A 27756-nucleotide genomic window follows, 5' to 3' on the forward strand; every position below is an offset into this window, starting at 1 on the left:
AAAATGAAAGAGAAAACTGTGTGAAATGGGGAAGTGAAATGACATTACGACTACCAGCACGTAAAGAGCTAGTTTAGTTGACTCATCAGGTGTAAGATTTTTAAAGGCATAATTTCAAACACAGAGTTTCCTGTACACATTAAAGAAGAGAAAAATCCACAACTGATGAAAACCAAGTCCATTCTTTTATTTTTATGGTAGTCAGTACTTCTTATTGGTTTTCATAATAAATTTCTTACAAAGCCCACAGTGCTTTAAGAATACACCAGAAATCTGGAAGAACATAATTAGATGAAGTATTTCAAATGGAGCTAAATGCTGAATAATCTGACGTTATTGAGTAGAACCACTCATGATGCCAGATACTACCTTCAAAGCTGTATCCACTACAGTTACACTTAGAGGGAACAAACTGAAAAATCAATAAAATTACAACCGATAATTCCCGTATCTGACTCCCAGAGTCTCTCTGCCACCCTCTCCCAGACTTTTCCCCACAGTCTCTGCTGAAGAAGCAGCACTGTGGGGTTTTCCCAGAGCACAGAGCCATGCACAGGCCTGGAGCCAGGGGGACACCAAACATGGGTCAAATACTGGCAAAGGCTGTCCAGTTTTGACTGGCATGTTTCTGTAAGAACACAGAATCTGTCTGTCACAGCTGAAGGTAGCTTACAACCTGACTTTATCCTGCGATGCTGAAGACACTCCAGGTCACAGATCTTGATACCCAAGTATGAAACACCAAAACAAAAACCTCTAAAAGCACTTTTGGTATTAGATACACACCAATATTTCTGTCTGTTAATGAATTACACATAGAATAACATATTTGCCTGCGTTGGCCATATCAGTCCTGTGGACTAAACAGGATCAGCTCTTACTGCACAAACCCAGCAGTACTAACTAGCTAGTACCAACTAGAGGAACAGATCAAATTAAGCCTAATAACTCCTTCAAGAGAGCACAACCCCCTCTAACTGACAGGGGACACAACTGATTTTTTTTCTCACTATAATAAAATATGGAAATCTACTGATTTTAATGAAAGAATGACTTACAGAAATTAAGCACATCATTTTCTCACAAGTTATATTCGGAGTTTGGGTAAATGTCTGCTGACTTCTCTTAGATCAGAAACTGTATTTATTTTTTAAGGAGAAGAAGAAATACATAAAACAGACAGGTATTTGAGTTTGTTTCCTGTTAAGCAGGAAACTCAATAAAAATTACAACAAATATAACTTAATCAATCGTTCTGACTCGCTCCATTCCCCATCACAATGCTTAAAAGTTTTTATTCTCACAAATCCTGTACATACCAGGGTAGTATTTTACATATTATAAAGGTAAAGTAGCAAAAGATTAAGAAGTTGTTTTTCAGAAGTCTGAACATGTAACACAAAAGATAATTTAGGAATAACAATTTGCACAAAACCATGATGGATTGTGCCCAGAGATGGGGATAGTTCTCAGATTAATTAAGGAAGGTGAAAATTGAATTAAAGGTGCCTGAAAGTACCAACTAATGAGCTACTACATGAAATAATTCAGAAAACAAGATAAAAATTTAAAAATTTAATGCAGCTAGAGAATTCTCTTCAGTATTTCCAAATCTTTCTACAGACCACAAGAAGAGTCCCACTGGCCTGACAGAATTCAAAATTTTAAGAATTTTTCAGTATTTGGCTTTTAAGTGGGAATTCAAAATTATATAACTTTCCTGACAGATCTCCAGAGTACATACTTCACACACAGATTTTTGCTGTTGTTTAACAGGATGCTATAAAACATATAAGCTCTTTGTGATCATAGCAATAACCCAGTTCTGTTTCAAGATGGACAAATTTTGCTTAAAAATTTGTAAGACGCCCAGTGGAATTGAAATAAATCAGGAAGGCTGTAATAGTTGGGGAAAAGAAATGGAGTAGTGAGATGGAGCAATGAAGCAGCTACTAAAGAGGAGGTATCTTTTGCATGTACAGCCAAAAAAATATTCCTTTCAACAAAAGCCATGACCAGTGGTGTGAAGGAGTTTAATCCATGAGAAGCCAAGGCAGGCTCTCTGCTGAGTCCTCTGTCAGTCCGGTAGGTTTAGCACAAGTCCCAGGCCAGTCTGAAGTGGGCAGGAGGTGGCACTGACCGTTCCCCACTGACACACAAGATTTCCCAGCCAAACATGAGTCTCTCTGTGGCCAGACTGGGCCTGGTGTAGCTGCTCAAGGCGTTGGGTGGCTGATGCACTCATGGGCAGAGTGGAAAGAGCACTGCAGATAGACAAGATTTTACATAAAGCTCTCTTAATATAAACAAAGACAAACTCTCTGTTGAATTGACTTTCTAGACCTGTTTCAAGCATAGCTGGTTTTTGGGTTGTTGTTTTTTTTTTCCAGATACTTGCTGCAGAAAAGTTATAGATGAGGAATGAGTCCCCCCTGGTGGCTCGGACAGACAGACACATGCAGAAACCTCCTGCTCCTTCCTTATTGCGCTTTTATTGCACAAGTCAAGACTATTCCAATGCTTTAAAAAGCCAGCATAAGAAAGCTCAATTTAAACGGATCTGGCTGGCTAAATGGAAAAACAGGAACAATAAGTACCACTGGTATCACAGCTAAAATATCCTTTATGACCATGATTATAAAGGCTACAACCTTGATGGCTGTGTTTGATCAAATTGTCATTAAATCGAAATAACCTAAATTATTTTAAAATTTTTTCAGCAGATGTTTGTGACTTTTCATGCCAACATCGATGATATTCATAGAAGTGACCTCTTGTGATGATCACTAAAGTTCCAAACTAGTGCACAAGTGGTGTGATGAGTCTATTCTGTTCAAGTCAGTACAAGGATCACTGCAGAAGATTATAAAATTCTATATACTTTAATTTTACTAAATCCACTTTCTTTATTATGATCTTTTTCTTATATATTCCAATCCAGAAGGAAGGTGAAAAGGAAAGAGAAGTGGAAAGAGCTACACAATAATATTACTTCATTGAGGTTTCGCCAGTGAAATACTTCATTTATTTTGAAATCTTTCGCAAGTATATTCAGTAGGAACCAGCTCTCATATCCAACTAACAGTACATCCATGCAAGTCTAAGAAATTTAGAACTTCATACCTATCACTTTTAATTTCTTTACATATGAGATGCTGAGAATAGAAGTTTATTACAAGTTTCCTCACTGATTTGTGGTTAAAATCCTTAAAATAATTAATATTTTTATTTTCTTTCTCAATGCATCCAAAAAGTGCATAACTTACTTGTGATTGCTATTCAAGATAATCTCTTTGTATTTGGATTGTTTGCTGCAGGTGAATATATTGGCCAGATAAGCACTAATAAGTCACTAAAATCTCCCTCAGGAAAGATTTATAATATACATGATCATAATATCCCATCACAGAAAAATAAATAACAGTACACCAGTATAGCAGGGGAAAGTACTCCATTTCAAAGTCTTAGTCAGACAGAATTAAAGATTATGTCCTAGCTTTTGGCAAGTAACAAACTTTCACTTTAATGGAAAAGTGTTTTAAGACGTTAACTATATTTATTAAATAAAGAAAAGGCAATAATAATTTTCCCTGCAGGACCATTTGTGAGTTTTTGAAGTAGATCGTTTTGCACCTGGAAGCAAACCTTTATTCCTTCTGATGCTGGGTTTAGGGTTGATGCTGAAGGCACTATAACATGAAGGGGCTCTATACAAGGCATAAGACTGCATTCACAAATAAAAACACACTCAGCTATCAGCATGAAGAATAGAAAACTGTAGACTCTTCTCAAATCCCCTCACACTATCTTTGACAATGTTTATAGTGGAAGTAGAAAGTCATGCCCAGGGATACAATAAAGAGGTAGAGGATTCATTTCCTTTACAGGCAACTGATGAAGTGCTTGGGAATGCCATGGGAGCCCAAACCAAGAGCAGTGCACTGGCACATATCCAGTGGTGAGTTGGTAGCATTTGAGTAAGAAACCTAAGAGTTTTTGAAATATAGAAAAAGTGCTGTGCATTACTCTGAATATGTTTTGTTAAGTGCTGTATGAACTTTGGCTTAGTGGTTTGATTTGAATATATCACATTAAACCACTGGATACTATTAAAATGTAGCAAATACATACCAGGTGGTATGGTTTTCCTGTGCAAGAAATTATATTGGAAATAACTCCCTGCCTCTTTCCAGTAGCCTTGTAGTTTATTCTCTGCAAGCCAAGTTTAAGACTAAAACTTACAATTGTACTCTAAAGTATCCATTTAACTATTAAAATTGTCAAAAAAAAAGAGGAAAGCAGAGGATGAAGGGGTAAGAAAAGGATGTGTCCTACCTGAGGCTCACAGTAAGCACACCACAGCAACACTGTCCCCCCTGGAACTCTAGAAAGGGAGACAGCTGGACATGTTTTGCGGCTGTTCGCTCTTGTTCTCTGTTATTCCCTGCTTAAAATAGCTGCTTGCTGAGGTCTGTGTAGCTCTGGGATAATCTTATTATAGTGGATCCAACTCACAGCTAAGCACACTTGTCCCATTTCTCATGCAGGCTGCAGCAGACTATGCTGTACACGGGGGAATGAAGAAATCCATGGTATGAGGCATGAAGAAATTTGTGGTATGGCTACAGAACTCCAGAGCAACCAAATTACCAAGTTTCTACCCTATTAAGTTATACTGAGCAGTTGTAATAATTCACATGTCTGCTCTTAATTTTTACAGCACAAAGAGATTTCCTTAAAGTTTTGATCACCTAAATTAAGCTCTCATGGTACCATGCAAAAATTTACAGATTTTCTTCATCTTTACCAACGAGATGACTTTGGTTTGTAATAAAGCAAGCTCCAGTCAAATTAGTTACTTTTAATTCTACAGAGTGTGGTTAAGAGTGTGAAGTACCTCAGAGCTTTAAAGATTTCTCTTTGAAGTATCAAAAAGGGATAATTTTCTCATCAAAATTTTTTACATTTGCAAGAAAAGGATGAGGGTTGTGGGATAATTTAATTTAAAAAATAACTTGAAAGAATGACAAGGAGCTTTGTACTTTATAATTAAGAACAGATAGGGACTAATGAATAATAATGTGGACAAAGCAAAAAACTTGAGAAAGGGAGAGGATCACTAGCTAAAAGATAGCATTTAGTCAAAGACTGGAAAGAAAAATTTGCACATATCCTGACTGTTCTTCAAAGGGAAAAAAGAAAAAAAAAACTAGTCATCTATGACCTTTTGTGGAAGCTTTTAAGGCTGGAAGGGGATAGGAAGAATGTGTCTAAGAAGGAGGCTTCAGTAATTTCATACAGAATCACAGAATTAACTAGGTTGGAAAAGATCTCTGAAATCACTGAGTCCAGCCTATGACCAAACACCACTGTGTCAACTAGACCAGGGCACTGAGTGCCACGTCCAGTCTTTCCTTGAACACCTCCAGGGACAGTGACTCCACCACTTCCCTGGACAGCCTGTTCCAAGGTCTAATCAGTCTTTCTATGAAGAAACTCCACCTGATGTCCAACCCGAACCTCTCCTGGCACAGCTTGAGGCCGTTTCCTCTCATCCCGTCACTGGTTGCCTTTGAGATCAGCAACCCCCATCTGGCTACAACCTCCTCTCAGAGAATGTCCCCCTGAGCCTCCTTTTCTCCAGCCCAAAAATTCCAGCTCCTTCACCTGCTCCTCACAGGACTTACCCTCTAGACCCTTCACCATCTTCATTGCTCTTCTCTGGACATGCTCCAGCACCTTAATGTTCTCCTTCACTTAAGGAGCCCAGAACTGAACACATGAGGTGTGGCCTCCCCAGCACCGAGTAAAGAGGGGCAGTCACTGCCCTGGTGCTGCTGGCCACACCGTCGCTGATACACACTGACACATTCTTGCTCTTCCTACCAGACTGAGTGAAACTGGGACCAGGGTAAAATACATCCAGCTGCTATGGACAAGGGATTCGTTGGCCCTGAAAAGGCTGCTGGAGCTCTCTGCCTTCACTGTAGGCATTGCCTTGCAAATAAGAGAGTTTGTAAATCACTTATTTCAGAAAACTGGGCTCCTACATCAGTATTTCCTTCAGAACCTCCACACGTACAAGCACATTCTCTAGATCTGATAAATCATTTCTTCCATATCGTGTACAAGTTACCTACACCCAAGGAAATACTGACAACTTCCAAGGATGAAAATGTTAGTAGGCAGTAATATTTCTGCACTTAGTGCTGGTTTTCAACAAGTGTATGGAACTGAAGAAAAACAGACTAGAATGGTAGTTCACATAATTAATAGGGTTTTAAACAGACACGGAGCAAACAGACTTTGGGAATTACCTGGTAGCAATTTGTTTATTGAAACACTGACATCACAGTTGATTCTCTTGCAGGCTTTGTTAGTAGCAAGAGGGCCTGTTCTGATTTACACACATTTTCTACCATTGGAAGACACCAAGGATTTCAGAGCTTCCACCTGGAAATGCACACAACGTGCTATAAAGACAGACTGCTCAGAACCCAGAGCAAAGAAGAAACACATCTTGAAGTCTTTTTGGATTACAATTCCCTTCCTTTATTTTGATTCTAATGTGAGTAACTACTCTCAATAATTCCAGGGATCTAAACCAGTTACATATGGGCAAGTATACTCAAATCCTGTGTTCATTTTTGGGCCCTTCACTACTCAAAGGACATTGAGTGTGTCCAGAGAAGGGCAGTGAAGCTGGTGAAGGGTCTGGAGCACAAGTCGAGGAACAGCTCAGGGTTGTTCAGTCTGGAGAAAAGGAGGCTCAGGGGTGATCTGATCATTCTCTACAACCTGAAAGGAGGTTCTAACAAAGTGGGGATCTGTCTCTTCTCCTGTAGTAAGCAATAGGACAAGAGGAAACAGCCTCAAGTTGCACCAGGGAATGTTTATCCTGGACATTAGGAAATATTTCTTCACTGAAAGGGCTGTCAAGCACTGGAACAGGCTCCCTGGGGAAGTGGTTGAGTCACCATGCCAGAAGGTATTTAAAAGATATATATAAATAAGGACTTAAGACAGTTTATTAGTGGACTTGGCAGTGCTGGATTAATGGCTAGAGTCAATGATCTTGAAGGTCTTTTCCAACCTAAATGGTCCTACAATTTCAAGTACAAAATCTAAGTGTAGCAGCAAACAAAGCAGAAGCATGTAGAATATTGAGTATCTTCAGTAAGTCTCGTCTTCTCTTTTCCTAATATAAAAGTATTATCCTATTATTTTCAAGTTGCACATTGGAAGTATTAAATATTTTTTTCTGAGACTACATCCCAGCCAGAATCATCACCTATCTTCGGGTAGAATTCTGGATTCTTTAATATTATTTTTAATCATCTGCATGTCAGAAAGTCACCTACCAGCTTCACTTGCTTTTCACTACTATAATACAAGCAGAAGAAATAATAATAATAATCTTCCATAGACAGAAACTCAGCCACTGGCATGGAGACATCTTACTCTTGCTGCTTAATTCTGAAATGGCCAAGTCTCAAATTTAGAAATGAAAAGATTTTGCACGCAGAAGACAAAGATGAGGATTTTGATATTGCCTATGGAGTACATAAACATAATTTTGGGGCCTTTCCTTTACCTTCTCCAGCAAATTCTATTTCCTGTTCTCCCCGTATTTGTCATTGGAAAATCAAGTCAACTTCATCTTCCAATGCAAGCACCAAAAAAAGTAAGTGAATGCATCAGGCATGGAAAGATTACTTTTAACTAAGTGTAGAACATAATTTCAATGAGGACAAGTAGTAAAACCAGGTGACAAGAATTGCTTGTTCAACATAATTTGAACCTCACATGTTCAATACAATTTTATGAAAAAATATTTATTTATTATTGCTGCCCATGGAATGATACTGGCTTAATGAGACTCTATCAGGCTTTTAAAATTATAACTGTTCCAACACAAAAAAAACTGCCTCAAAAATATTGGGATGACATGATTTGCTTTTTAATTACTAAGCAAGTACATTGAGGGCAGTCTGAACAGCAACATTCAAAACCCTGGTTTAATATCTGTGATGTTACCCTACAAAAGGAAATTCAAATAGTATTGAAAGACATTTGGACTTTTAAATTCAGTTTTTCAGCTACAACTTAGGAAATAGCTTGAAAGTTAGCTGTAATTTTTTATTTGCAGGATCAGGATGACTAGTAGCAAGCATCTGATTTTCTTATTACACAGGGCACTGCTAACACAAAAGGATTTTAATTTTGGGTTTTTTTTCAATTTAGCAATTTTTATGTCTCAAAATATTTAGGCCCTTCATTCTTTGAAAACAAGTGTCTGTCAGTTCAAGTGCCTTGGGCTAAAAAATTTAAATCCAACCTCTACATACTCAAGGGAGAAAGACCAGACTAATACCAAAAAAAGACTAGATTCCCTTTTTAGCTGAGTGAGAGGTGGCTTTCTTCGCAGTGCTGAAAATCAACAGGTGTATTCCTTAAAGGCACAGTTGCTTCCCCACCATACAAAAATGCTGACAGAATGCACTTTAACCACCAGCTGCTAGAATTTTCTTTGTCAATTCAAATACAACACCTCTTGTCAGTGGGATGCTCACAGAGCAAATCTTATGCCACCGTGCTTTCCCACGGCCAAGAGGAGAGGCTTCTTGCGCTCTACCTTTGGGGACAGGGCTGCTCCGAGTGGGCTTCAGTTCAAGAAACCTGAGAGTAGTTTTGAGTAGCCAGAACTTACTGCTGTATATATACACTGCCATTTTCCCCATGTTCTTCTCTCCTTTGGGAGGAGGTAGGAGCAGGAATTCACAGGAATACCTGCCTGCTTTCCAGAGACTCCTTCTGGCTACCGACGGTCCCACAAAGGGAAGGGAAAGCCACGTTCACTTCCTTTATATGATCATCAGCAGTGCCAAAAAGCCCGGTATTTTTAGATTAAGTACAATTAGTATTTAAGGCTTAACATTTTTACATTATGTCTTTACTTGATAGGTGATGAGTGTTGATGATTTGTCTATCATGAATGGCTTCCTTTGACATGGAGATGGTGAGACTGCCACGCAGGTCATGCATTTTACAGTTCTCTGGAGAGCTAACAGCAAAAATCAAGCCAAGAATAAACAAGCAAAAAACAGGGTTAAGGATCTCCTTTTTTTACTGTATTTTATGTCATTAACTCTAAAGAAATCCTCACATTGTTTGCAGTATTTTAAAAAAAGTCTTTTTTTATACATTCCAAAATGCATACAGAAAACTCCAGCTACCTGATACAAGTGTAATAGATTTTTACATTCTTTCACGTATATAGTACTGCATTATAGACAATGATGCTGCCATTATCTTCAAATTATTTCCTTTCATCAGCTTCCTTAACCTCCTCTAAATCCTCAAATTTAAAAAATGAGGATTTGTCATAGCCCATGAGATGGTTATAATCCTGAGGATTTGGGAAAAGCGTAGGATTAACGAGCATTGATTTTGTTTTAGCGTAAAATGTTGTAAACATCTTGGTGATGTCTGGAATCTTTACATCTTTCTGATGGAAAACAGTCACTTTTTCTGCCAGGATGGCATTGTAGGTAATGGCTGTGTAGGTGTCCGCTTCATCTTTGTAATAGAGGCGGATGACATAACCTTTTGTAAGGATATGCAAAGTAACCGGAGTTACAAATGTAAAAATCCCAATCAACCCGTAAAAGGCAGCTTGGACAAGCAGGCTTTCCACTCCAATACCACTCTTGAGCATGATGTAGGGCATCATGAACAGGTTGAATATGCTGGTGGAGTAAGAGAAAAACTTCACCCCTACATAAAAGAAAACAAAGAAAATGAAGGTTAACACTTATGAGCAAGATTTTCTCTGGAATTACATATATTTTTCTACCACATAACAATGCCATTACTTGAACAGATGAAGTTACTGAAAACTCCTTTCCCTTTTCTTTTAAGCTCATGGGGAAACCGTTGAAAGCTCAACCCTGTCTCGTTGCCTCTGTTCTGATTTGTTTGCACCTTCATGCTGGGTTTATCAGAGCTGGCTCTATTTCTGTGATGCAGTCAGCTCTTAGCTGTTATGCACACATATCAAGTTTTTACTTCACAGACAGAAAAACTGATTTCTAATGAGACTTGACTCCATTTATAGACACGTGTAATGGTGCTCATTGAAGAGTGAGCAGACAGGGAATTTCTCTCTTTATCAACAACCAATGCTGACATTCAGTGTGTATTACAAAGAAGCCAGATTGGCCACCATGCATAAACCCTGGATTACTAAATATTAACAAGTACTGCCTACCCATTTTGCATGTGGCTTGAAAGACAGTAGCCAGAGCTGTGGGACCACCCACAGTCCTTACATCACCAAGAAAACCAGGAGGCCAAGATGCTGAGACAAATAAACATGTTAGGACACATTTCAAAGATGTTGACCAGAAAAGATCCAATGGCTTTACTTTTCACTAGGTCTTTGTACCATTAACTGGCCAAAGAAAGATTTGTGAAGTCTCATTACAGATGGAGAGTTTCATTATAACACCTGCCTGCCTGGGAAACATTTCAGGAACACTTCCAAGCACACAGGATGTAAAGAGCAGTTACAGCTTATCTTTGTTGCTTACTGGGTCAGATTAAGTCACCCCAAGAGCTGCAAGGGAAGCCAAAGAAGGCTGAGGGGTTACAGAGATGAACAGAGCTCCCTGCACACCCAAGCAGAGAAGCAGAAACCAAGCACCACCACTACAACCTTTTTTTGCTTGTTTGTTTGTTGTGTTGTACATGGAATCCAGACTTTGGCAAACTTGGAAAGGAGAACACTTACTTTTAATGTTCCATTTTAAAGTTATTAAATACTGTTAAAACAAAACAACAAAAAAAAGGCAACATAAATCACTTCAAGTCACATACCCAACACTGTTTTTGCCAAATTTCCTTTATAAACTAATCTTCCATGTTCTGGGTGATCATGAGGGGAGGATGTGCTAAGGCTGCGAATAGCCACTCCTTGAAAAGACGCAACCTGAAAGATGAAAGCAGTACAGGGCTAAGGACCATCAGTACTGCATCTTGTATCTTCCTATCCATCCATCCATATCCACATACACATCTATACATGTATGTGTATACACTCACACAAAGTTTCTCCCTGCCCTGAACCCACCCACAGCACTTCAAACCAGGAATTAAGTTAGCTTACACACCAAAGCATGCCAAAAACTCCCAACTAAAATGCTGCCTGTTTTAATACTTTTCCACATAAATATCCCAAATTAGCATTAAATATTTGCAACCCCATTACTGATAATTGAGGACTGCCTCAATCGATTTACACACAGCTTTGCAGGGAGACATTTATGCTCATCATGTGCCCTTCTGATCATGGAATAACAGAATGGCCTGGGTTGAACTGGGCCTTAAAGGTCATCCAGTTCCAAAAGCCTTGTTGTGGGTAGAGACACCTTCCACTATACAATTTTGCTCCAAGCTCCATCCAGGCTGGCCTTAAACGCCTTGACAATCGGGGCATCCCCAGCTTCTCAGGGGAACCAGTGCCTCATCACCCTCACAGTTTTGGGGTTTTTTTTTCCCCTAGTATCTTAGATTAGCTAAACCTACTCTCAGTTATAATCCCCATTGTCCTGGCACCTCATGCCCGTGTAGAAAGTCCCTTTTTCCTGCATGACTTTCTTGTAGGCTCCCTTCAGGTACTGGAAGACCACAAGCAGGTCATCCCGAAGCCTTCTCTTCTCCAGGCTGAACAAACCCAATTCTCCCAACCTTTCATCACAGGAGAGGTGCTGCATGCATGCATGGTGGCCTCCTCTGGACTCGCTCCAGCAGGTCGAAGGGGGCCTCAGAGCTGGACAAAGCACTCCAGGTGGGGTTTCACCTGAGCGTAACACAGGAGCCACGCCCCGAGGAGCACCTCGCTTCCCTCCCCAAAATCCCCTAAGGGCAAAACCGCGAATCCCAGGGTGGCCGCCCTTTCCCCGAGGAGCGGGAACGCTCCCCCCGCTCCCACACACGGTCCCCACAGCCCCCACACAGAACCTGCTGGGGCCGAGCGGCCAGGGCGGCGCGGTGGCGGCAGGCGGGGTGCGCGGCGCCCCGCAGCCATGCGGAGGCGGAGGCGCGGCGGCAGGCGGCGGCGGGGCCGGCCCGGAGCAGCAGCAGCGGCAGCATGGCGGGGCCGCGGCCGCACCGGGGACACGGCGGACGGTGCCACACCGACAGCCGCCGCCGCGCCGCCGCCGCGCCGCGCTTTGGTTCCGCCCGCGGAAAGGCTCCGGCCGGCTCCGCGGCGCCCCCGTCAGCATCTCCCTTACGCCGCTCAGCCGCAGGATCCCAGAATCATCGGGGCTGGAAAACACCTCTGGGGCCAGCGAGTCCAACCAACGCCACCACGCCAACTAGACCATGGCATTAACGGCCTCATCAAATCATCCCTTAAACACCACCCCCCCCCCCCGAGATGGTGCCTCCACCACCTCTCTGGGCAGCCCATTCCAAAGTCGAACACTTTCTGTAAAGAAACTCCTCCTGATGCCCAACCTGAACCTCCCCTGGCATAGCTTGAGGCCATCGCCTCGTGTCCTCTGACCAGCTGCCTGGGATAAGAGGCCGATCCCACCTATTAATCTCGTTTCAGATAGTTGTAGAGAGCCATAACGTTAGTTTAGAGCTAAATTCTCTAGGCTAAATTACCCCAACTACCTCAGGTGCTCCTCATAAGACTCGTGCGCCAGAACCTTTACCCAGTTTCGTTACCCTCCTCTGGATAGCCTCCAGCACCTCGATGTGCATTAACTGAGAGGCCCAGAACTGAACAGAGGACTCGAGGTGCGGCCTCATCAGTGACGAGCACGTCCCTGACCTGTTCCTGCTGGCCACACTATTGTCCATACAAGCCAGGATATCACCGGCCTTCCTGGCCAGCCGGACAGGCGCTCGTTCATGTTCAGCTGCTCCCAACCGACACCCCCGAATACTGACATGGCGGGCCTGCAGCTGCCCCCGAGAACTACGCGCCCCAGCATGCCCCGCTCGGGGCGCACAGCCTGCCGGGAGCACGGGCGTCGCACGGGCCGCGGGCGGGGGGTGGGCCGGAAGCGGCCCGTGACCCGGGCGGAAGCGCTCGGAGGTAGCTGGGCCGACACCGCGGCCCTGCGAGCGGGGCGGAGGGAGCGGCGCCCACGGGTGAGGGGCGGTCGCGGGAGCAAGACCCCGCCGGGGCCGCCAGGGGAACCCCGGGGGCGGGGCGCCCCGTCGGGCGGGGAGCGGGGAGCCCCCGCAGCCGGCCCCGGGAAGGGCAGCGGGCCTCGCCCCGCGCCTGGCGGGGGGGGGCGGGTAGAACGGGGGCCGGGCGGAGGGGCCGGGGCCGTCGGGGCGTGAGGCCAGGCCGGGATTTACCCACCGAGGAGGTGGCGAAAGGCGCGTTCCTGCCCCAAAAGACTCTCTTTGGAATCCCGGCGCCGCCGGGAAAGGGGCTCTCTGGAGCGGTGCTGCGTTTGAGCATCGCTCCCAAACTCCTGCCCTAAGTGACGTTCGCCCTTTTCCTACGCTAAGCCGTAGGGAGAGGGGGAAAGTTCAGGCCGAAAGAATTTCGGATGCGCCCCCAGGGGTTGTTTTGCCAAGGTGAGCAATGCTGGTTAAAGTGATTTGGCTGTAATGGTCGGCGAATGTAAGCAAAGCAACGGGTGATAGCTCTACGTGTAGCAACAGATCTGAGCTGAGAGCCGCGTGGTCCTCCGAGAGAGGTTCTGCTTTAACACACGGTAACCTGAGCATTGGGACGGTATTGAGGGCTTCACGTTTATGTGTGGAAAGGTGATGATGCTGCTGGCAGTTTGCTTTGACGGCCAATTTGGTCTTCCACCAGGTAACTTATTAAAAATATCTCTAAGTGTGTTTGGTACCGTGGACTGTAAGTTAAGCTTTGCGTTCTGAGGAGACCTAGATAGTCCCAGGCCGGTTGTTTACTTGGCTTTGATGACTTTTGGAAGCAAACCAGAAAAACAGATAAACAGGCACAAGAGAGATCTTTAGGGTAAGAACCACTTCGTGTACTTATTTTTGGGTAACCCCCTACATGCTCCAAATTTCCTCCTTTTGCTGTAATAAGGACCAAAATAATTGTTGGGGGAACGTTCAATTAACCGAAGAGTTACTTTGAAGGGGAATAAGTGTTTATTAGTTTTCCTGTGGTACACTGGCCACATCTTTGCACAGGTAGCATACACCTTCTGCCTTGAGATCAGCCTTTTAATGAGCTTAAGTTATATCAATAAAATGTTTAGGACAGTAAGATTTTTGCTGTTGTTTCCACTGGGAGCTTTTAAGATAATTTTTAGAAACTTTTAGCACTTCAGCATTTAATTTTTTTTCCACGTGTCAGAGAAATGCCATTTGAGATTTTCTTTTTTTTCTGTACCAGAGTGAGTGATGAACAGATTTAGGTAGTTTCATAGTCTTGATGTGAAGAATTTTAATATTTTGAATTGTTTTAATAGTGTTGTAGGGAGACAAATGAGTGTTGCCCTCAGGAATTCTCAGCTTCAGGTGTTTTTACGATTCTTGTGTATGTTACAAGAAATCCTTAAGTTACCTTATGGAAGTATGGGGTTTGTAAGGTTGTTTCAAGGAATTTTGATATATTTGACAAGTCTCTTAGCACCTAAAAAGGTTCAGGGTTTAGTTAGCTTCTCTGTTGGGTAGTTTGCATAACAGCAGTTTTTGTTGAATGCCTACAACAAAAGGGCAGAAATCCATGCCCTGTAAAATTTTGCAGTGTGCCATCAGCCTCTTTTCCCCTGATGGCAAGAGCTGTACAGCACAGCTTGGAAGTGTTCTTTGGAAGAAAACAGTAACACTCCCCTGTCCATGTTTTTGAGTTGTTTTTTTGTGGATTTTTTTTTTTTCTGTGAAGTTTTCTGGGGAATTACTGAAAAGGAAAGTTTCCTTTGGCAAGAAGAGAAATCTTGACTAAGATCTTTGGTACTTTGTACCTGCTGTCCTACCCTACCTACCCCTGCTATCTCCTGTTTATCTCAAGTAGCATTCACGTGTACTGTGCCTTCCTGTCACATTCCTGTGTGTGCCAGAAAATTGGAATTTTAGAGCCTGAGAGTATTGGAGCAGTGAATCAGCTGATTTGGAAATCATGCTGTACCAGTTTCTCCTCGTGTTTTTTCTAAATATGCTTCAATCCCTTAATTTTACCACCTTAATTATTTTTTTGATGTGTGCTGAGCAATGAATACTAAACTGAAGAGTGGTGCTTTTCAACAAGTTATTATTCAGGATAGGGTAGAATTTAGGATTGAACAGTCGTAACACACGGCAGCCTTTAGTGATGGATGAACTCTTAGGGATATGTAAATGACACCAAAAAGTGTTATATTTGGCTTTTAAACAAACTAGGAATTGCTGGAGGCTTATTTGGCATGTGTTTTCCAGAAATGGACAGTGTGGGATACAAATGTCAGCAGCTGAAGCATACCAAAGTCCTGCGTGTGTGTCATGCAGCTAATAAGTTTGAAGCTGTGCAGCTAATAAGTTTGAAGCCATTTGAATTCCCTGAAACCAGAAACTGAGTTTTTAAAGGATTTTCCTGTGGGATCAAAGAATCTGAATGCTTGAAATGTTTGCATAGATTCAGTGTTCTTGTGCTAATGAGAACAGGGTAGTGAGGCTCTGGAAGCTGTGCAGTGGTCCAGTGTGCTCAGCTACAGTAGTGCATGCCCTTCAAGCCTATTCCACTCATTGGCATACAAAGCATACAAAGAAATGGTGTTCTAGAAATTCTGGCAAACCTGGGAGATGAGCATGCAGCTTTGGGAGTGAGCTGGGATGGTTGTGAATGTGCTTCAGTTTTGTTCTTGCATTTGGTAGTCAAGAGAAGCAGGAAGGAGGTCAGGCTAAACTCACTACACCATCCTATTTCTTCTTAGAGGTATAAGAAGATGTTGAAGCAGGGAAACAAGAACACTTGCCTTGTGTGGCTTCATTGCCATGGTGTAAACGTTTGTGGTATTTCACAATATTGTACCTTGTAGGTGTAAATATTCTGGCAGCTTGTGGCAATTTTCAGTTCTCTAATATCTAATGACAATTCTATGTTTTCTGCAGCTGGAGGCCCTTTTTAGACTGGTTGGAAAATTTCTGTGCCAAATATGCTGGGTTTAGTTGTATTGTACTCTCCTTCTGATTAAAAAGTGACATATCCCTTTTATGTAAACTTTCTCTTAATAAATGCAAGGGGGGGTTGGGGTTTGTTTGGTTGGTTGTTGGGTTTTTGTTTGTTTGTTTTTAAGGAGGCAAAGCAGGAGAACAGTAATACCTAATGTATGTACTTTTTTGGGATTTAAGTCAGGGAGCTGAGCTACCTTATGGTAATGCCACATAAGCTTCTTGAAGGACAAATGGAATTGTGAATGTACTTGAACATAAATTAGTGGTTCTCTGCAGGAGTCTGAAATTGTCAAGTCAAAAATATATAAAAAGTACATGTTAACAAGTCTTGGATTGTTCTTATCCTGACTGCTGCATTGGTGTAGTCTTGGTGAAGTCAACCAGGGCAACTATAAAATGTGGAAAAGTAATTAAAATATCACTAGTTACCAGGCATGTTCAGAAATCTGTCTCTTTCTTCCTTGTCTTCTTTGTTTTGTCATTTGTGCTGCTTTCATTATAGAGAAGGAAAATATAATGATGTTTTGAAATAAACACTACACTGAGAGAAATAATTTCTTAGAAGACCACATACAAGGTTGCTTAACCCTCCTTGACCTATTATTTAAAACCTAAGGCCATGCCATTGTCAATTAGAAAAAAGGTACAGAAAATCTCCCTCCATGTTCCTTTTGTACTCCCTGTATGCAAAAGTGAGAATTTGTGGGAGGTGTTTCTATATTCTTTTGATTTATTTTCTGTGGGCATTTTTTTCTGGCTTTGAAAATGTTCTGATCTTCATACAACGTCAGGACAGACTGAACACTTCTTGATCCAAAAAGGAACCATTACTGGGTTTTTTAGGTTTTTCAGGGCTCCTGAGTTTCTTGTTTTTCTTTTCTCTTCATTTGTTGCATTGGCTCTCTGGCTATTTTGTCAGGACTAATACTGCTAATAGTATTCATGATTTATTTTTTTTAATGACACATCATTGCATCAGAGTGGAAAGTGAGCGAAATTCAGTGTGTCCCTTGCTACCGTGTCAAATGCATCATGTGTTGGAACATATTATGTCTTTATCTTAAAAGCAGGTTGGCTTTTCTGCATCTTTTACTTTTGGCAATAAAATGTTTGGGGTTTTCCATATCCAGAACCACACTTGGATTCTGGAATAGCACTATAAATTTTATTATTTTTGTTGTTTATGTTCATTAGTTGAACTTAAACTGAGCTATTATGTTGGCATAGTTTTCCTGCAATGTTTATCCTTTTAATGAATTTTTATATTTAGCTTCATTCCAGTTTTGCTAAGCTGAATAAGGAAGATTAATTTTTCTTTTAGAAACGGGTTTTTTGGTCGTATCAGTAGGTTCTCTTTGTAGTTCTTGTAATTCAAACTTCTTTTTCTTGAAAAGAGGAATTCAGAATTGTGTGTGGTATTCCAGAGAAGCTGTTGCTCATGTGCAACATTGCTCATATTCCCCATCTTTATTGAAAAGGAGTCCTCAATGTGCATTTGCCTCTTTGTCCCTCACGCTTCTTTTTTTCTTTTTGCCCCCACAGAGCTGCAGCAGTTTCTAGTTGACCGCAGAATGGCTATAGTCCCAAATAACAAGCCCTGACGACATGAAAGGAGATTGTATTGATCCCTTCATGCAGGAGTCTTGATTTCATATGACTTAATTTCATGGGACTTCTAGTACACTGTTTTTCAAGACTGGTCATTTGTCTTGTGTTATGTTTTGTCCCGCTTTCGTTGCAATCCTTTCCACTTCTGTTTCATCCAAATCTGCCTATTCTTTTCTGGGAGCATTGTTTAAAAAAATTCAGCATATTTTTTTTGAGGAACTAGCAGTTCTTCTCTAGTCCAGTTGTTCTGTGTTTGCAACAGCGTACTGTATTCTTGTAGTCTTGTGGAAAGGTTCTTTCTCATTTTAAGATTACCTCTCATCACATTTATTTAACCCCAGATGATGTACTGAGCCCCAATTGCATCTTGTTTGAGTTTCCTTTTTCCCAAAGAGAAGGACTGATTAATTTTTAAAATACTAGATTAGTTCAGCATGCCCTAAAACTACAAAGACTTACTGCATTTTTGTCCTGCTTTACTGTTTAGTACAGTTGAATTCTGACCAATGAGCCTGATAATTTTTTTCTTCTTTGTTAATTACTGTATTTTTTTCCCTCTCTAATATGATAGCACATTAGATTTATTAAAATGCTCTTTGTGTGTTTTTTTGACATCCAACTTTTTTTGTGTGGACTCTTTCAGTTCTCCATTTTCAATCTTTCAATGTATTAGCTTCCTCTAGTTATTCTTTTCCCTTGCAAGGTCTTAATCTATCTGCATTCCCACTAACTAGCCTTTATTCCAGTGTTTAATGGCATAAATTGTATTGTAAACCAAGGCACATTTAATTACCACCAACACCTCCCAAGAGTGGTATCACTTCTGTGATACTCTTTTTCTTTTTTTCCTTTTCCCAAGTATTATAAATCATAGGTGGTTTCAGTACTCTTTTGGAATGTAGCAAATGGTTTTGTGGCTAGAAAAAGAGGTAGTGCAAGTGATCCTCTTCTGCAAAGTAGAAGTAATAATGTGAGGTATTTCTTCAGTTCCTGAGCAACAGATACTCTGCAATAAGATGACTGATTTCCATTTACAAAAACTGTTGAAATAGGGGGAAAGATCCCATCAGTTTTGGGCCCTAACTGTCCCAGCATCCAGATGTAATTTCCTTAGATGAATTCCTGGAATAACTGAAAGTGATGAAGGCGTTTAACACTCCATTTAGGGAATCTCTCTTACGGCATACACAAACTAACTCTCAAAGAACATTCTTCATTGTGCCTTGTATTCAGGAACTTTTCACCTGCAAGAGTACAGGTTAAGATGTTCCTTATACCAGTGATAAGGAAAATATTTTTTAGAGATAGTTCTGTAAAGTCAGGATAATTTTCAAAGGAAGGAGCAATGTAAGTGGAGGATTATTTTTGCTAATTTCTCTTCAGACAACTAAAAACTATTGGTTATGTGTGCATAGTTTCATTAGGTGTACATAACAAAGTGCCTTCTGATGAAAGCTTGAGGGAACATTTGGACTATTTTATATTTGTAGCTATGAAAAAAGATAAATGGAATAAACCAGCATCAAAGTGCTGTGCAGAAGTGAAGTGATCAGCAATAGCAAAGAGTTGTCTGTAGTATTCTTCCAAATCATGCAGCTTCCTCAGCTTGCTTACGGTTTTTGCTAAACTTTTACCAGAAACATAGGAGGGAGCAAATATGGGGTGTGGTCTCAGTTCTGATCTCTTTACTCTTTACTGCCCTCAACCCTGAATATCAGCTGGGAGAGCACCTAGACTCACTGGTGCTATTTTCCTGAATCTATGGTCACACAGCAGTATCATTGAATTGTACTGGGTTAATGTTTGCAGAGTGGCTGTTGATATGAAAGGAATTTTAGGACAGCAGGTGGGTGGGTAGAATTTCTCTTCCAAAGTTTTCTTTTAGGCTGCAGAGATGCAGTTTGGGGTAAAGAAATAGAAGTTGTGTCTGAACATAGATTTGTTTTGCAAAAAAGTGCTTCTGTTTCTCTAACTCTTCGATTTCCTTTCCATGGAGAAATACACATGCAGCAAGCTGGATATCAACATATAAGCTATGGAAGCTTCTGGTTAACTGTGCCTACATTTTATGTCTGAAGTAGATTATCTGGGTGATATTGGTTGAGATATTGGGAACTGTCAATCTCCTGTGAAGGGCAGGGTGAAGACCAGGTGTTTAGTGCATACTGATTAGACTGATCCCTGAACCTTCTCTTTCCTGGCCTAAACAACCCCAGTTCTCTCAGCCTGTCCTTGTACCAGTGCTTCAATCCCTGGGTCAGCTCCGTGACCCTTTGCAGGGCTCACTTTGGTCTGTCATACTTAACCCAGCACTCCAGATGTGTCCCAGCAGTGCCCAGTGGAGGGGCAGGATCACCTGCCTCAACCTTCTGGCAATGCTCTTAGATGAAGTCCAGGGTGCTGCTGGCCATCTTTGCTGCAAGGGCACGCTGCTGGCTCATGTTCACTTTGTCCACCAGCACCCCCAGGAATGTTTGTGCAAAGCTGCTCTCCAGCAGGCTGGCTCCAGGCACTGCTGGAGGTGCTAAAGTCGAGGGTTTGCATTTCCTATGGATGAACTTCATGGGTTTCCTGTTTTCAAAACATACTGCTCATCAACGCTGCATATTGTCTGTCACCATATTCTCTTTGGAGGAGTGTTTATGGTAACATAAAGACTAATAAGTAAAGGGGAGTTTAAAAATTGTACTGCTGACTCAAAGTATTGCCACTTGTGTTTTTTCAGACGCTCCTGTTGCAAAATCTGCAGTTGAAAAGAAACAATTTTTTTTAATAAGAAGAGAATGGGTAAGTTCACAATCTTAGAGTGTTTCTTGGTTTTGTATGACTTGAAGCCTTTTCTCTCTCATATTGGTAGAGGCGGTGGATTCTAAGACTTTAAATGTTGATGTTGTCATTTTTTCTTGTAGCCTCAAACTTCTTACAGATGTTTTGTAGGAGAATTTTCTCAGGTGACTGTTCATTTATTGGAAAACTTGTTCAAAGTGTATCTATTCTAACAAAAAAAAAATCACTTGCTTAACATGCACAGTCCTGAAAATGTACATGTTAAAATAGGAATGTCTTTAGGCTTTTGTAGCACTAAACTTGTGTATAGTGACCAAGAAAAATTCACTGTGTACTTTTTAAAATAATTCTTTGTTTGTTAACTGAAGTCAGCCTGTTGAATTTTGGCTCACAGATCATAATGCATACTGATTTCTGATAAATTACATTGTGCGTGATAGGACTACATATGGAGCTGTTGTTTCTGCCTCAACAAATGACTGGTTAATGAAACAGTATTGGATGGATTCTGGTTTTGTCTATACTTTCTCTGACTGTATTATAACATGTTTGGCACTGGCAGTACTTGGTTAAAATTGTCAACAACTACATAATAATTCAATTTTAACTTCAAATTCCAAAGCAACTTGATTGGGGGAATGTTTTATTTGTTATACTGGCAACAGTAATTCAACTTTTAAAAGTAGCACTGTCAGGATACAATAAAAGAAGGCACAAAAAGGAAGGGGGATAAAGCCTTCAGGAGAAACAAAGTAGAGAGCAGGTATTCAGTGAAACAGAAGAGAGAAGGAAAACAGGAGAAGCACAAACTGCTGTGGGGAGAATTTTCAAATCTCTCTGGGTTTAGTGCTTTGGCACTTGCCATGCTTTCTGCCAAAGGCCACAACACAGGGATGCACTGATGCTGTATGGTTCTAGGTCTGGTTGGGTGGTCAGGGAGAATGAATTTTGTTTCATGTCATTTCTTCAGTGCAGGAATATTGATTGCTTTTTTTCTTACCAGTGCTTCAGAAAGCATTTTTTCCTTGCCTCAATATCAGATATGTGTTTAGTTAACTTTTACCAAGTATTAGTATGATAAACATGACTGTAGATTTAATGGAAGGAAGCAGTAGCATGTTCAATTGACTTGAGAATGTCTAAAGGAAAATTTCATTCCTATGTATATTTTAAAAATCATGTCAGAATTTGATGATAGAGGGATGTTAATAAAAAAATTCCAAGTTTTGCAAAATTACTCTAAAACATTGCTGGTTGCTTCAGAAAAGTCATCTTCAGATATGCATAATGCTTCTGTCTCGTTTCTCTTTGTATTGGGTTCTTCAGTCTGCAAATGTAGTCATAGAAAAAGACTGCAACTTGCAGTTTTAGTAATGTGAATCCGTATACTGTGTTCTGAAACTGTTATCTTTTTTTCCATTATAGATGGAGAAGAGAAAACATACGGTGGGTGTGAGGGCCCAGATGCTATGTATGTGAAGTTAATATCCTCTGATGGCCATGAGTTCATTGTAAAAAGAGAGCATGCATTAACATCAGGAACAATAAAAGCTATGTTGAGTGGACCAGGTAGGTACAGAAGACTTAGTACCTTTGCCTTCTTTGTTCTCACTTTTGGACAATTTGAATTTTTATTATGCAGTAAGTAAAAGTTTGAAAAAATTATAACTTTTCCACATCTTGCCTAGTTCCTGTTTCCAGCAGAACAGTCCATCTCTGTTGGGGTATTGTAGTACCAGACTCAAGACTGGACTCTGCTTTTTGGGCAGTTAGCGATCTTACACTGTCTTACATTGCTGCTAGTTTGCCATGGTATGAGAACTTGAGGGTATTATATGAAACGTGGAGCTGCCAAGTTGAAAACGAACAAGAGCTGGTAGTTCTTTATTGCCACATCCATGGCAGAAATTCTGGTATTCCATGTGGAGTTAGTTTCCTTCATAGCAGGTCACAGGGTTCTGAGCTTCAGATTTGTGACTAAAACAGAGCCAATATCACACCTGTTTTAGCTGTTGCTGAAAGGTGTTTGCACACTGTTCAGGCCTCCTGTATTTCTCACTCTTTCCCCACTCAATAACCAGACAGGAGAGTGCACAAGAGGCTGGGAGGGAACACAGGCAGACACATGACCTGAACTACTGAAGGAGATATTGCATTCAATATGTCTTGCTCCAAAGTAAAAAAGGAAGAGGTGTAAAAAAGGGGAGTGAGCCATCTTTTGCTTGAGAGCTGGCTGGTCATCAGTCTGTCCATGGGAGGTGGTGATTACCATTGCATCACTTGTTTTGTTTCCTTTCTCTTCTCTCAACCTACAAGTTTTCTTGCTTTTACTGTTCCTTTCCTCTTCCCTTGTCCTCCCACAGCAGGGACAAATGAGCAAGCAGCTGTGTGGTGCTTTGCTGCCTGCTGGGGCTGAGGCCACATGTTGACAACATCCTGTGACAAGGAGTTCCTGAGATTAATGATGAAAGTTACCTTAAGATTGAGGCAAGGGCAGATAAACTTACAGGAGGGAAGGACCTCATGTGTTACTGAATTTATGAGACTGTATCTGATTTAAGAAGTGTCTGAACTAATTTTTGAAGACCAAAAAGGTGGGGGAGAGAACAGAGAGATGTTAACACAAGTGCTTTCTCTCTTCTATACCCTCATCCTGTGCGTTTACCTTTGCCCACTTGAGTGGTTGGGCAATAGGCTACGTGGAGCTTGGAGTTGAATATGGTCATTCTTATGTTCTCTTAGATTCTAGTGAGGGAGTTTACTGCAGAGATCTATTGGTTTAATATATTTTTAATTATTTAGTAATATTTGGGCAAACTGAGCCATTAAAATTCTCAGTGTCATTTTAATGGTTGCATTTGAAAATATGTAGTAAGTGTTTTGTGTCCATGTCAGCCTCCCAGACATCTAAGAAGAAGAGTAGTTACAAGATCTGCTCTGAATCCATTCAATGTGAAGGAATAAAAGGCAAAGTAGCCTCCTTAGAGGGCTAGAAACTGACTGTAAAGGACTCAGCAGTCAAGAATATTTTGTATAAATACTAAAAAGATAAATGGGTCACAAGGAAAAGTACTGTTGCTGTCTAGTTCAGTGGGTCATAATTTCATTGATGTGTAAGTCTTTTGTTTCAGTGCTGTGACTTCGCCAATATGCTAACATTTCTTCTTTTGCTTCCGACTGTTCCTGTACTAAAATTCAAGCAGATTAGCTTCAGTGCACGCAGATATTTCTACATGAATCTGTGTAGACATTAGTAAATAGCTCTGCTTTGTAGCTAGAAGGAGATGCCCACAGAAATAATGGGAGCTTAACATTGCTAGTCTCCCATAAACATGGAGTTAATGTTAGTATTTTTTTATTATCTTGCAGTTTAATGCATTGAAAGTCCAAAGATGTGAGGGGAAGAGCCAAAAATAATAAATCTTGTGGGATTAACCATAGGATCCTAACTTTTGTATCATCCAGGTTTCATAGTTATAGGCACTATAGAAAGTGAATTTCAAATGTACTTGTGTTTTGAGATTTGAATTCTTAATAAATTCTTTTGTATCTAATAGGGATGAACTTGTACTGCATGTAAGCTTCCCTCCAGTACAACTAGAGTTTCCCTGTCCCTGCTGTCTGTTTCTACAGCTTATCAAGTTAATGCATCTTTGAGGTTTCAACCCTCTTGTCAAATCTGCCTGAAACTGAGGATCCAAAGCTACTGAGTCATAGAAGGCAGGACTACTGATATACACGTATATGTGTGCATATGCAGATATGAAACATCTAGAAACTCCTTTTTTCCCTTGGATAAGACAGCTAGAAATTTGGATTGTTGCCTCTTAGAGCTTAGCACACAGCTAAGTACCTATCAACTGTATTGGAAGTAAACCTAAATTTCTGGTGTAGTTGTTCAGAATAATATCGATAGGTTGCAGACTAAATAAACATGTCATAATGCTGGGTGTCTTAATACTCTTGTGGGCTCTGAATGTGGCACATCCTGCTTTACATTGAAGAATCTAATGCCCTGGAAGATGAGACATAGGCAGGTCTCTTTAGAATGCATTGTATTAATTTGCTAAGTTGTTTCATTTTGCAGTGAATGGAGATTTTGACTTCTGGTTTGGTGTTCTTTTGTGTTGGTTTTTTTTTTTCTTTCTACAGGTCAGTTTGCAGAAAATGAAACAAATGAGGTCAATTTTAGAGAGATCCCATCCCATGTCCTATCCAAAGTATGCATGTATTTCACCTACAAGGTCCGCTATACTAACAGCTCTACGGAGATTCCTGAATTCCCAATTGCACCTGAAATTGCACTGGAACTTCTGATGGCTGCAAACTTCTTAGATTGTTAAATAAAATAAATTATAATAAAAAATGTAAAACTTTTTTCAGTATTTAATACATGTAGTTCAGTTAGTAACTTTTTTCAGATAGCATGTTGCGTGTGTGCTGTTGAGAACTGTAAAGTTCACTGCAGAGGCAATTGCCTTCAGTTCTTTTGCATATAGCAGTCATTCAGTTGGAGTTTGTTTTGCTGCTTACACAAATAAGGACCTTTTCACAACCTGAGACAAATAAACAAATATGCCAATTAGTAGATGGCTATGCCTTATCCTTTAGGTGTGGTAGAACTTTCTTTTAATACAACGACCATAGCAAATACTGGAGTTTAGTCTAATACTCTCTAAAAGATAATTATAGTTACATTTGAGTAGGGGTTTCTAGCTTTCTCTTATTTTTGAAGTTTCTAAACATCTGAACTTAATCTCCTTTGTAAGATAGCTGTCCTGTAGCATAGTTACACTAACTAGAATAGAAGTGCCCTCTTTGTATACTGTCAGTGATACTCCATTTAGGTTAAAAGTGGAGAATGCTTAAGGCTTTTAATTTAAGTCATGGTATAGATGTGTGCAAAGGTGTACTTGATACCATTTTGCTTCTGTAACCTCAATTTACCCCATTAGTAATTTCAAATATTCCAGTCACTTGTCTGTACAGTAAGACTCCGATCCTACTGACAGTGACTTTTGAGGGGGAAAATAACTTAAAATCTGTGTATATTATCTTCTATAACATATATGATTTTTCTTAATATGCTGTCACTTGACCTGATAAGGATTTTATATGGCTTCAGTTATGGTTTATTTCCATTGTTTTGATTGTTTATGTAAAGTCTGTATTTAGAGCAGTAGTCATTTAAATTTTGTAACATAGCAACTGAAAACATAGAAGCTGTCCTACCTTTTGCCTCTTCCTCAACCTCTCCCTTGTACCCATAGCAAAAGACCCCGAAATGTGGAGGTCTTTTATATTTGAAGGAAAGGACATTAAGCAGATGTTTTAGGAGCTGTTTTATAAATTTCATAGGTATTTCCAGTGTTTTTACAAGTGTTTTAGGGGAAAAGGATTGGCAAGCCACTGACGTAATACTAGAGTGGAATACATTGTCTCTCAGTAGATCCTACTGGCAGTTGCCTGTAGTATCAGTTCTTTGTTCAAAACAAGTTTCCATAAAGAAAACAACTTGAGACAAGAAGGTGTTTTTTGTTCAGCTGCGGCCTGAAGAACCCTTCTGCTAAAATCATCTGTAAATGAGAATAAAACTAATGCATCATGAGAAATGATGCAAGTACAATGTAATTAGCATTTCCATCAGCTGCCACTGCTTCAGCTTTGTTTTGATCAAGAAGTGATTGTGGTCTATCATGGAAAAATCCCACCAACTGATGATGGAACCTCTTTCTTGATGTTTTAACTCACAGCTAATTTAGAGGACTGACGCTCTCCTCTAAGGTTGTTTGTCAACAAAAAGAAAAACAACTTGGAAGAGATTTTCCTGGATGAAAACTAGTAACTTAGATAGACTATGCAGTCTGCTCATGGAGGAGGTCAGTTCTGACAAATGAAATTTTATTCTGGGCTTAAACAATGCTGACGTTTGTCAGTGTGTTGGTAGATTAGCTGACATTTATTCACATCACATACTTTGGCACAATTTAATGTGTTTAATGTGGGGATGTTTGTGACTAGATTGGCTTTGCACGGTAAAGCTGAAGTGCATTATAGGGTAATTGTCTGAAATTCCATGTGTAAGCACTGTGTTCAGTGCTGTTAGTAACTCATTTTCAAGAGCACTAGAATGATAAACCAGAGATACCCTGTTATGCTGCTTTTGTTAGAGCCGCTAGGAATACCCTAAAAGGTCAAGGATTACCAACATGGATATTTTACTCACAACTACATATCAGTCTGAGTGAGTCTTTCGTTCACTGGCCATTTTTAATGGTCTTGAGGCTAATGACTTGAGGCTAAAAAATATTTCGATTTAAACTAAAGTAAAAGGATGTCATTTTTTAAAACAGTGGGGGTTCTTTTGTTTGTTTGTTTTTTTCTCTTCCCCTTTTTAAGCATTCTAGGACAATTTCCTTAATTTTGTTAAAATACGTTGCATTTTATGATTCTGTACTTTAGCAGTAAGGTAAAATAGCTGGTTTAGCTCTGAATAATAATTTTGTTCATTTTTTTTCAGCTTAATGTATTATACAGTAGCTTTGAACACTCAGGAATTGCAGTAGTGTCCTAGAGTGCACTATTTGCAAAACCACCGGCTGTTAAAATGAACCAGATTTCTAAGGGGGAGGCGGGCAGGGGGAATTAGTGCAATTTCCATGATAGTTAAATGGGTATGCTATTATCAGACAATTGGAAACTTACCACGCTTAACCCCTGAGTTCTAAATAAATTTCAAAGTTGAAAATTTTTAAACCTGTGTTTCTGTTGATTTATGACATCTTAGAGGAAGCGTTCATATGCAGAATCATCATTTTCACGGCTATACTATATGGTGAGCAGAATATTCATGTCATTAGTATTTGGATATTAGGTTGCAAAGCTGCATGTATAAAATAAAAGGTGGTGGGTTTTTCCATAGTTCTGAAGAGTTTCATAGAGTTGAAGTGTTAAGATATCTTTGCAATGCTCTGAATTACAAGTATCCACAGTTCTCAGCAACAGGTACTAAAAAGGCATGGTATTCCTGAACAGGCTTGAAGAGGATACTTTCAAGGATACTTCAAGGATATTCTGCTGGGGATAGTTTGAAAACTTCAAGTGTCCCATAGTAATTCTTTTACTTAGAAAGGTAGCCTTGTACTTGAGGTCTGACTTTTAAGTTGAACTGCTGATTTAGCAATAAAAACTTCCAAATAC

The 27756-nt window shown here is 40.3% G+C and overlaps 2 protein-coding genes across 5 annotated transcripts; one reads left to right on the plus strand and one right to left on the minus strand.

Moving 5' to 3' along the window:
- Positions 1-8123: 8123 nt before the first annotated feature.
- Positions 8124-12622, minus strand: TMEM70 (transmembrane protein 70). 2 transcript variants are annotated; one of them, XM_066180098.1, is made up of 3 exons: positions 12523-12622; positions 10879-10990; positions 8124-9777 (listed from the first exon to the last, which is right to left on the minus strand). In XM_066180098.1, exons 1-3 carry the CDS (start codon positions 12538-12540, stop codon positions 9320-9322), a joined length of 588 nt encoding a protein of 195 aa, XP_066036195.1. In that variant the 5' UTR covers positions 12541-12622; the 3' UTR covers positions 8124-9319. The 2 variants fall into 2 exon arrangements, with proteins under 2 accessions (XP_066036195.1, XP_066036187.1); XM_066180090.1 differs by lacking the exon at positions 12523-12622 and adding an exon at positions 12022-12175.
- Positions 12623-13057: 435 nt separating this feature from the next.
- Positions 13058-27312, plus strand: ELOC (elongin C). Of its 3 annotated transcripts, none has more exons than XM_066180110.1 (4): positions 13058-13167; positions 20495-20556; positions 21982-22125; positions 24709-27312. In XM_066180110.1, the coding sequence occupies exons 2-4, from the start codon at positions 20553-20555 to the stop codon at positions 24897-24899; spliced, it is 339 nt and encodes a 112-aa protein (XP_066036207.1). In that variant the 5' UTR covers positions 13058-13167; positions 20495-20552; the 3' UTR covers positions 24900-27312. The 3 variants fall into 3 exon arrangements, with proteins under 3 accessions (XP_066036207.1, XP_066036215.1, XP_066036224.1); XM_066180118.1 differs by lacking the exon at positions 13058-13167 and adding an exon at positions 13340-13605; XM_066180127.1 differs by lacking the exon at positions 13058-13167 and adding an exon at positions 13699-13849.
- Positions 27313-27756: the final 444 nt, after the last annotated feature.

Source organism: Chamaea fasciata, unplaced genomic scaffold, assembly GCF_029207755.1.
Source record: "Chamaea fasciata isolate MVZ Bird 193981 ecotype frontalis unplaced genomic scaffold, bChaFas1.0.hap1 SCAF_1, whole genome shotgun sequence".
Taxonomy (NCBI): domain Eukaryota; kingdom Metazoa; phylum Chordata; class Aves; order Passeriformes; family Sylviidae; genus Chamaea; species Chamaea fasciata.